At 51.2% G+C, this 11,059-nt stretch overlaps 1 protein-coding gene across 1 annotated transcript in view; it reads right to left on the bottom strand.

The window, feature by feature from the left end:
• Positions 1–4,175: 4,175 nt before the first annotated feature.
• The window catches only part of LACTBL1 (lactamase beta like 1), a 9,738-nt gene continuing 2,854 nt past the window's right edge, over positions 4,176–11,059 (bottom strand). Inside the window, exons 2-7 of the mRNA XM_069078918.1 lie at positions 10,863–10,968; positions 9,113–9,222; positions 8,545–8,705; positions 6,931–7,160; positions 5,494–5,599; positions 4,176–5,160 (exon numbers count right to left, since the gene is read on the bottom strand). Coding sequence (XP_068935019.1) covers positions 4,176–5,160; positions 5,494–5,599; positions 6,931–7,160; positions 8,545–8,705; positions 9,113–9,222; positions 10,863–10,968 — 1,698 coding nt within the window. The remainder of the gene's footprint in view (positions 5,161–5,493; positions 5,600–6,930; positions 7,161–8,544; positions 8,706–9,112; positions 9,223–10,862; positions 10,969–11,059) is intronic.

Genomic DNA, 11,059 nt, shown 5'->3' with positions numbered 1-11,059 from the left:
TCCCTCTATAACATCACTCAATGGATTCCCTGGAATCCCTCTATAACATCACTCAATGGTTTCCCTGGAATCCCTCTATAACATCACTCAATGGTTTCCCTGGAATCCCTCTATAACATCACTCAATGGTTTCGCTTCTGGGCTGCTTGAATAGCTCCAGTAACGAGGAGCTCACTACCTCATCAGGCAGCCCATTTGACTTCTGGACAACTTTCATTGTTAGGCAGATTTAGAAATTTGCCTCTCTCTGCATTGTTCCTGGTTCTCCCCCTCTAAGCCCCCTTCCCATTCCAAATCCTTTCTGTGTAGGATCTTTCTACCTGTGTGGCACTGGCCAAGTCATTTCTTCCTCTGGGAGGAAGTTTCCTCATCTGTCCAATGTTCGACCAAATCACAGATTTAATGCTGGAAGGGCCATCACAGGGCATTTAGTCTACCCTCTTCATTTTACATTCAGGGAAACTGAGTCTCAGAGAGGTTGAGTGATTGCCCAAGCTCACAAAGTTTGGGATGGAGACTGCATTTGAGCCTAGAGCCACACTGCCTCACCAAGGGTATTCACCAGCCCCAAATCCCATGATGCCATGCTCCCATTCCCTTGTGACTCAGAGCTGAACCCAGACTGTGTGAGTAGGAGCCCAGGCTTCATGGGGGAGAATTTCTAGATCTAGCCCAGTCCTGAGGCTCCCCCACCTTGTTCCTTCTCTCTCACCTCTCCCTTCCCCCCACACTTGAGCTGGGGTGCTCTAGGACCCAGTCCCCCTCCCTGGCTCAGCTGCCAATGCCCCATTCCTCCCAGCACTGGAGCCCAGGGGAGCAGGACAGGAAGACTTCAAAGGGGGCCCTGCTGCCTTCCCTGTCCTCCTGCGCCTCATTACTAAGACACCAGAGGCAGCAGCCAGAGCCCCCTTTGAAGTCAGCTCACTACCCAGCCTCCTCTCTCCCCCCCTTGGACTCACACACGGATGACGGCCCCACACACTCTCTCATGCACACATCCACCCTCATGGGCAAACCCAGACACACAGGCACTCATACATAAACACGTGTATTTCATGCCCATCCACACGCATAAACAAACATGCCCACACGTGCTGATCTACCAGTGGTGAGGCTTTCCATTCCCGCCCCACTCAGATGTGGGGGGGTCAGTCTGGGCCCTTCCCTCGGATCTTGCCTCCCGGCCCTCCACTCACAGCTGGTACCTTTCTCAGAGCCCACCTCCCGTTTACTCTGCCCATACCTTCTACCTAAATAGTCAGTTGGCTCGTCACCCAAATTAGATAGAGTCACTGGGGAGCAAGGGCTGTCTTTGGCCTTTCTTTGTTTCTTCAGTGCTTAGGATGGTACCTGGCACACAGTAGGTGCTCAATAAATGTTTGGTGACTGACTAACGAGATGTATAAAAATAGTCCCAGCTGCCGATATTCACCCATCCCTGAAACTACTAGAAATGAAATTTTTCTTAAACAGGGATTATTCACACATACTCCCAATGTATACACCATGCAATTTATACCCTTACATGTATAGATATAAGCTCATATATATCTCATATACATATATACACACATAACACACATCACAGACTTTTGCACATACTCATAGAAACACACATATACACACACACACTCCAACAGCAAGGGGAAGGGGCTAGGTTGTGGTTTTGGTCGGTACCTCCTTCTCAAAAAGGACCAGTGACATCATGGGGTGATGCCTGACTTGAGAGTGAATTGGCTTTAAGTGAGGCAGCCACTCTCTCCCCTAGAGTCATGGGCATCCAGTGTTCCAGACTACAGTGCAGACATCTAGTAATGGCCCAGTGGAACCAGGGAGGAAGCAATCCATCCTCCATGAGTTGTGCCCACGGGTACAGAGGAGGCTTGTTGGGGGGCTTGGAGGCAAGTGGCCTTTGAACCATCTAGACTGACCTTCAGCCCATCCCCTGGGGTCTCCAGGAATCTCAGGAACATGTGACCCACTGGGCCTGGCTTCCCTGCCCAGAGGTAATGGGGCCATGGCTGGAGAGACCCCAGGCATGGTCCACTTTTGAGCATGAGGGCAGGATCTGATGGCTGGAGGAGGCCTTTGGCCCCTGCCTCGTTTGAGGAGCCAGGTGGCCATCATTGACAGTTGTTCTCACATTCCTCCCCCATGAAAACTGTCTGTGGAGGAACCCCAGCTCCCAGCCCATGGGAAGCTCTGCAGAGGTAAGGCACCCTGTCCCTGCTCGAGTGGGGACAAGTGTCTGCTGCTTCGGGTGAGCACATGTGCTGATCCAAGGGTGGGTATTAATGCCCTGTTACCTGCAACAGTGACCTAGAATGCTCCGGTAAGAGCCACTGAGCCCAGCCCAGGTCAGAGGAAGGAGCTTCCCAGACACTTCCCAAGTGCCCCAGTAACAGCAGGATTAGGCAGAGTTAAGACTCCTGGTCCTTTCTACTCACTTGTATGATGTTGTTCAAATCACTGCCCTTCTCTGGCCTCAGTTTTCCCCTTTGTACAATGGGAATAATAAAACCTATTCCTCCTCTTTTGTGGGATTATTAACCTCTTGTGAACCCTGAAGCACTAGAAAAATGTGAGCGCTTATTAACCCAAGCAAAGGGACAGAAAAGGCCCCATTGTTTCCCATCCCATGTTCCCTAAGGGAAACCAGATGGTAAAATGGATAGAGCTCCAGGCTTGGAGTCAGGAAGCCCTGAGTTCAAATCCGACCTCAGATACTTCCTAGGTGTGTGATCCTGGGCAAGTCACTTCACCCTGTTTGCCTCCATTTCTTCATCTGTAAAATGAACTGAAAAGGGAAATGGTAACCCACTCCAGTATCTCTGCCAAGTGGATGTCCAAGTGGGGGCACCAAGAGTCAAGTACAAGTGAAAAACAACTGAAAGTGACCCAGAGTTCCAAGTGCTGTCCTTGGCACTCCCCTGGATCAGTAACATGGTACCAATGCAGTACCAGTGCCTGGGCAGTTCTCTCTCTCTACCTCTCCCCCTCTTCCCCCCCCTCCCCCACCCCCATCAGCCACTCTACCTGTATAGAACCCAACCTGCCCGACCTATTTTACCTGACCTTTCTATTCTTTCCAAAGTTCAAGTTCTGAGTCCCTTCTGCCGGGCTGACAGTGCATTCTCAGGAAGTAGCCCTAGAGACATAAATTTAGACTCAGGTATAAAGAACTGGTTTTGGAGCCTTTTGTGGGAGAGGGCCAGTTTAGATAGGAAATGGGGAAGGGAGCACTACGCTCCTGAAGCAGGGAGAGGGCAGCCAACGGAGGGGACAGAGAAAGACTGGAGAAGACGCGTAGTAGTAGGTGGCACGTGGTGGGTGCTTATTAAATGTTTATTGACTGACTTACCGTGCAGCCGCTTCCCAGATCGGATGGCAGGGTGTAGGACTCTGGGAAGGTCTAGCTGCTTCATGCCACATGGGATCGACACACGGAGGGTGGGAGGGAGGGGATGGCCCAGAGGCAGGTACGTGTTAGGAATGAATAGAAGGCTTTCAAAAGGCTTAGCCTCGTTTTAAGCTACAGCATTAACTTTTGGGAGGCCCTGTAGCGCAAAAGCATTTGCTCCATGGAACAATGCTGCCACCTGGTGGTCATGTCTGGTAACAACCTTGCCATGGTCCCGGGTGGATGAGGGTGGGCATCCATGGAGAATCACAAACCATTATTCCAAGGAGGATTGTCAGAACGTGGAAAGTGCCCGCTGGAAGGGAGTGCTGGTCACCTGGGGCAGTAGAAAGGGCATTTAGTCTGGTAGCTACTTCTGTTACTCCCTTATAATGTTGGGCAAATCCTTCTGGGGCTCAGTTTCCACATCTGTAAAATGGAGACTAGATGCTGTCTGAGGTCCCTTTTCTGCTCTAAATCTATGAGCTGAGAGCACAGAATATTAGAGCCAAAAGAAACCTTGGGAAGCTTCTAGTCCAAGGCCCTTATTTTATAGATAAGGACACTGAGACCCAGACGGAACAGAATCTGTCCATAGTCACACAGCCCGTGAGTGTTGCCGCTGGAATTCAGACCCAGGCCTCTCCCTGATCTTGTCACCATTCCTTATTGCCTTCCTTGGCCAAAGCTCAAGCCTTTCCCCATCACTCTGACATCCCCTGGTTCTGTCCTACCAGCTGAGACCAAAGAGGGAAGGGGTGAGAACAGAGTAAAGTCAAGCTGAGGTATTGAAGACGGGTTTTTGGGCCATTCGGAGGACTTTGTACGTGTTCAAGCCAGGAGCATCAAAGCCTGGGGAGAGTCCCCTCTGGTCAAAGGGATAAAAGTTAAGGAGCTGGCCATGCTGAGTCTCCAAGGGGAGCCAGGCTGTTCCCAGGGGCAGGACACAGGGGAACTCTTTGTCCACAACCACCTGGAAGACCCGGCCCTGTAGGTGATGCAGCTTTAGGGTTCTGAACTTGGCTGGGATCAGCTTCTCTACTTGAGGCCCAAACTGCTTCATGCAAAGCACCCCCGAGGGCCCAAGGAGGATCTCATAGAAGGTAAGGTTGGCATAGGTGTAGAAGCCCAAGTAAGGGGCTGGGCTTGGCGGTGGCGCCAGGCTCCCCTCGACCTCCCGGAAGGCTACCTCCATGGCGGGGATGAGGATGTCGTACACTTGGGTCACCAGGTCTGGCCCTGGTGGACGGGGCCCAGCCATGAGAACAATGAAGCTGAGCTTCAGCTGAGGGACCAGGGAAAAGGTAGCCGCGTAGCCATCCAGGTCCCCATCCTTCCGGACAATGCTGTATCCCCGCTGCGCATGGAACTCCCACGGTGTGCCTGTCTGGTTGGCAAAGTAGGTCCCAGGACAGGTGAGGAGAGGGGTCAGCATGGTCTTCAGTGTGTCTGGTGCCAAGACACCTTGGGGGGCACTTCCAAGGAGCACCATTGCCAGCTTGGCCAGGTCAGCAGGTGTGGAGTACATCTGACCAGAGGGACGGTACCAGCCGAGGTCATAGAGTGGGGCTGGGCGCCCACTGCCATAGAAGCCTGCAGCCATCCGGGCCTGCACCCAGGGCACAAGGTCAAAGCCTGTGTCCTCCATCCCCAACCGATCCAGGATATTCTCAGACACCCACTGCTGGTAGTCCCTATTGTCAGTGTGCCTGGCCAACACGTGGGCCAGCAGAGAGAAGGCCAGAGTGCTGTAATGACACCTGGAATGAGAAAAAAGAGATCTGCAATGTGGGCACCCAGGTCCAGATCCTTGGATGTGGCCTGGCTATGGGACATCCCTCTGGAACCTCAGTCTCCTCATCTGTAAAATGAGGGGTTTGGACTAGGTGGTCTGTCACCCAGCTCTGACATCCTGTGTTCTCAGGGCCCTCCCAGCCCTGACCTCCTGTGTTCTAAGGGCCCTCCTCATTCTAACATTCTAAGCTTTTCTCCTACAGAATTCCTCCAGGGGCCTGAGAAGGGCCCCAGCAGGCTCCTAGGTCAGTTAGGAACAGCCCTCTCCCAGGGCAGGAACCTGAATGGCTTCCCCCAACCTGGTTCCAGGATCAGCCACGAGAACGTCATCCTTCAGGAGAGCCAGAGCATCCTCAGTGCTCCCCTGCCAAAGCAGGGTGGTTGAGCGGAGTCTTCTGGGTAGCCCTGCAAAGGAAGGCAGGCAAGAGAGAGCACCTGAGCCAGTCGGGTGTGGCTGAAATAGGGACAGTTAAGCAAAGGGCTAAGAGTTAGGAGAACCAGGCCCCAGTCTCACTACAGGGTGCCAGGGAACTCATCAGCAAGAACATATATAAAGATGTGGGAAATAGAACACAATCCATAAACAGATCTGTTGTCGTGGACTCTCTTGTGACCCCATTTGGAGGTTTCCTGGCAGAGATACTGGAGTGGTTTGTCATTTCTTTCTCCAGCTCATTTTACAGATGAGGAAACTGAGGCAAATAGGGTGAAGTGACTTGTCCAGGGTCACACAGCTAGTAAGTATCTGAGGTCAGATTTGAACTCAGATCTTCCTGACTCCAGGCCTGGCGCGTGGGCCACCTGGCTGCCCCTGCATACAGATGTAGGAAACTTCTGAATTCAGAGCCTGGCTTTTAAGCTGGAAGGGACCTCAGAGGTCATCTTACATATGGAGAAACAGACCCAGAGAGGTTGGTGGCCTGCCAAGGGTCACACAGAGAGTAGAGGCAAAATTCAAACCCAGGTCCAAGCCTAGAACGTTCTCTCCACTGCACCGAGTTTCATGGAGAAGATGGCCTTGAGCTGAGCCTTTTAAAAAGGGTAAATAGGATTTCAAAGGAGGGATTAGGAGAAGGGAAAGAAGCAGTGAAGGGAATGTTCTGGGCACAAGCCAAGGAAGGGGGCAGGCTCTCAGGACAGTCTTCTGTATAAATTCCCGATTTTCTTCATTTCTGCTTTCTCTCTTTAATGACCCAACAACCTGCATTTAGCAGCCTCAGAGTTTTCAAGCACTTTCCCACCATTAATTACTTCGTTCGAGCTTCACAATAACTCTAGGACAGGACTGGGGAACTTGCGGCCTGGAGGCCTCTTGTGGCCCTCTAACTCCTTGAGTGTGGCCCTAACAGCCGAAGGGCTGCACTTGAGGACCCAGAGGGCCACATGTGACCTGGAGCCTGCAAGTTCCCCACCCCATGAGATAGGGGAAGAAGGAATAAGCATTTATTAATCACCTACTATCACTAAGTGCTTTGCCAATTCAGTCCTCACAATATCCCTCGGAGGTAGGTGCTCATATTTTCCAGTTGAGGAAACTGAGGCAGGCAAGTGACTTGACCAGGATCATACATGGTAAGTGACTGAGGTTGGATTTGACCTGAGGTCTTCCTGACTCCGGGGACAGGGCTCCATTCCCTAAGCAGTCTAGCTCTGTAACTTCATTTTAAAGATATTCTCATTCAAACCCTGTCTCTCCATCAGCCCGCTGGGCTTAGGGGCACAGGGGATCGCCTTACCTGAAAGCTGACTAGCCATCCTTCGGAGAGTCACTGTGGTTGGTGGGGCCCCCTTCTCCAGCCCATCCATCAGGCTTCCCCAGGCAGGCCACCGCCCTGCTCCAAGTGGGTTTTTGATCCTGAAGCCTTGGGCATAGCGCTCAAGGGGGTCATCCAGGGACACCACAATGCCTTCCTCCCACAGGCGGTACAGCATGAGCGTGGGGAAGATCTTGGAGATGCTGGCAATCCTGTCCAAGGGGCAGCACCATTATCCCCCACGGGCCATCTCCCGTCCTACCCACCAGGGGCCTAGAGGAGACCAGGGGTGGGCTTGAAATCGTTGGAGGACCAGATAAGAAAACTGAGGATGTTTAACCTAGCAGAGGCCACTGGGAGGCAGGGACAGAGAAGGAATGAATTCTGTGTCTGTATCTGAGGAGCTGTCACGGGTCCAGGAATTACTATTGAACTTCCTGGTCCAGAGGTAGAACCAGGATGTTACAGGGTAACAGATTACCATTGCATGTAAGAAAGAACTTTCTAACTGTGTGAGCTCTTCAGCTGTTTTACAGGATACAGAGCCAGGGGTGGAAGAGGGATGATGGAACCAAGGTGATCTCCAAGACCTGCCCAGCTCTGACATCCTGCATCCTAAGGGCCCTCCCAGCTCTGACATCCTGGGTTCTAAGGGCCCTCCCAGCTCTGACATTCTGCATTCTAAGGGCCCTCCCAGCTCTGACCTCCTGCGTTCTAATGGCACTCCCAGCTCTAACATTCTGTGTTCTAAGGTCCATTCTACCTCTGGCATTTTATGTCTTAGGTCCCTTCCAGCTTTGAGGTTCTATGTTCTAAGGACCCTTCCAGTTCATACATTGTGCGTTCTAAAGTCACTTTCATCTCCAGCATTCTATGTTCTAATATTCTGTGGTGTAAGGCATCTCCCAGCTCTAGCTTTCTTTATTCTTGCATGTGTTTTAATCTCAGTTTCCTCCCTAATATTTTGTGTCCCTAACTTGATGCTGACTCTGAAAGTAATCAGATATTGTGGTCCTTAAGAGTTAGGGTTCCCTGGTTCTAGAGAAGGAACATCTATAAGGGGCAGAGCCTAACTTCTGGCAGGTCTCTGCGGGTCTGGTGAACAGCAGAATTGGTCTTGTGTTCTTTCCACTCCATCACGTGCTTCCCAGGTATAGGCTAAAATGATGAGATTAATGATTCAAGCCCAACCTCATGTGCTGATGGGAAGAACACTGGATTGGAAGCCAGAGGACACAGGTTCAAATCCTGACTCTGCCACTTAGTATGATCTTAGGAATGCCACTCTCTAGGCCTCAGTTTCCTAATCTGTAAAGTGATGAAGGTGGGCCAGGTACCCTTCTAGCCCTGGATTATGACGCTACGTTATATCTAGCCAGGCCTCAATTTCCTCATCTATAAAATGAGGTCACACCAGGTGGTCTCTGAGGTGAGCTGAACACTCGATGACCTTATGGTAGGGAAGCCTGTCTCATTTCAGAAGTCTGTGACTTAGGCTCTGGGCCTGCTGCCAACATTCCCCTCTCTCCATGCCAGGGTCTCCTGTTTCCTACCCCCTACCCTCCCACACACTAATCCAAATCCTGGCAAGCTCACCGGTAGATGGTATATTCGCTGGGGGGCCCTGAGGCCCTGTCTGAGCCATTTCTCCAGCCAAAGTTCCCAGTCCACAGCACAGTGTCATTGTAGATGACCACAGCAGACATGGCCATGAGGCCCGGGGCAGTGGGCATTGTTTGCCTCAGAATCTTGTCCACCTTATAGGATACAGAGAGGCAGCCTTAGAGGAGGGGCTGAATACCCATAGGCCAGAGCCTGGTGCAGCACAAAGTCCCCCACGCCCAGAACACACTCTTCTTGGAAATCTCTCCCACTTGGGCCCCTCTTCCCCCAGATCCAGCTTCCCCCACGTTGCACATACTGTTCCCCTGAATTTCTTGTTTCTCTGTATCCATGCCAAACTCCATCCCCATCTTCCAGAAGTGAAGCCCCTCTGCCCTAACAGAACCGTCCTTTGTAACAAAGGAGTAGAGATTGACCAAATCTCCCCATGTATGCCTCATCCCACACCCATAGTCCCCCGCCTCTCTAGTATGCTGACATGTTTCAGTCCTTTCTGTTTCTGCAGTCACTGTATAACTTGTTCCCCCTGGGTAACACTGACCTTTTCCAGGGCCTCCTTCAACACAGGGAGGGGATGCTCTAGGCGCACAGGTTCCGGATAACGGGGACACATCCTCACAGTTTCTGAGGTCACTTCCATGACAGAGGGACCTACAGAGGACAGTAACAAATATGATGCCGTCTAGTTCCCAGAGGATTTTCCTCCTCACAACACTTCAGGATAGGTAGTGTGATTATTGTGATCTCTATTTTACAGAAGGAAAGACTCAAAGTCACAGGGCTAGTGAGAGGCAGAAGCAAGAACGTACCCACTGCCTAGACAGTGAATGAGGCCCTTCACTGGGAGGGCCAGAGGGCCAGCCAGTCAGTCAACAAACATTTATTAAGGCACTTACTATGTGCCAAGCACTGTGCCAAGCACTAGAAATACAGAGGAGTCCCTAGGGATGCTAGTAAGAGCAAGGGACTTGGAATCAGGAGCGGGTTCAAATCCCAGGTCCCTCCATTTGGGTTCCTTAAGAACAGGATTGACTAGGGGCATCTAGGTGGTATAGTGAATAGAGCACCAGTTCTGGAGTCAGAAGGAACTGAGTTCAAATCTGGCCTCTGATACTTATAGCTGTGTGACCCTGGGCAAGTCACTTAACCCTAATTGCCTCCCAAAAAATAGGATTGCTGTTTCATTTTTGTCTTCCTTATCTCCAGCTCCTAGCACATAAATAAATTTGGATTGATTGATTAACTGAGAGATTATGGCCAGGTCTGAATTTCAGTTTTCTCATCTGTAAAAGGAGACAAATGGTACTTATACAACCTTCCTGCCTTATAGTGGGGCTGTGGGAATAACCCTTGTAAGCTGCCATGTATGTAGCCAGGAATGCCCCATCTGCCTTGGCGTTAATGGGGCCCTGAATGGCTATGATAATGCCATTTAGACAGTCCTTAAGGAAAGGGCCTGGACCCAGGATCTCATTGGGACAGTGAACTCCCTGGTGACTTCTCCGAATTACACAACTGTATGTGATCTTCAGATTTGGGGGAGGGAGCAAGTCACCACCTGCCTATTGCCTCCCTGAGTCAATGGGGGCCATGGATTGGGTGGGAGAAAGTAGGAGATTCCTTTAAGAGCCACAATCAGAACATAACTAGAACAGTACCACTGGGGCTTTGGCCCAGGGTGCTGAAATTCAAGGGGCATTAACAGCAAGGGCAGTCCCCCAAGGGTGTAGAAACAACTCTATTTGGTACATAGGCAGCAGGAATAATTGGTTAAAGTAGGAAGTTGCCAGGTGGAAAGTTCTCTCTTCCCTCCACTCCCATCAGCAGCAAATCAGGGAATTCTCATCAAGCTTCTCCCCAGTCCATCCCTCCCCATCAGTGACCTTTCAGCAGGGGCCTCCTGGGACCCAAGGGTCTCTGCTACAACTTCGGCTCTCCCACAAGGAAAATGAGGATTGATTTTGTGCCATGTGCCCAAAGTACAAAAACTGCTCAGAATGCATCTGAGAACATAGGATTATAGAGATTTCTGTCTGGATTCAGTCCCTAAGATCCTTTAGTCCAAACCCCTCGTTGTACAGATCAGGAAACTGAGGTCCAGAGAGTAATTTGCCCAAGTTCATATAATTAATACCTGAGTCAAAATTTGAACTCAGTACTCCTGACCCCCAATCCAGGACTATTTCGACTCCATTTTCTGCAAATGGAGGGGTGGAAAGGTGGGAATAGGTGGTCCCAGAACTCTAAGGTGTAACAAAAGAACAGACAGGCAGGTTCCCACACTCACTCACCAAGCTCTGCCTTCCGGAGGTGATACTGCCATAGAAAGCAGCCGGTCATAGCCACCGACAGGAGGAAGAAGAAGCCCGCCAGTGCTGGAGCCCACCTTCCCTTCACCTTGGGCAGTGTCAGCCCCGGGCATACCTGCAGCACACGCGTGCACACACACACACACACACACACACACACACACACACACACACACACA

Source organism: Petaurus breviceps, unplaced genomic scaffold (assembly GCF_028583685.1).
Source record: "Petaurus breviceps papuanus isolate PSGF00001 unplaced genomic scaffold, PetGlider_PUasm1.0 91041, whole genome shotgun sequence".
Classification (NCBI taxonomy): Eukaryota; Metazoa; Chordata; class Mammalia; order Diprotodontia; family Petauridae; genus Petaurus; species Petaurus breviceps.
The sequence above is the reverse complement of the archived record's forward strand: the minus strand, read 5'-3'. Positions and strand labels throughout refer to the sequence as shown.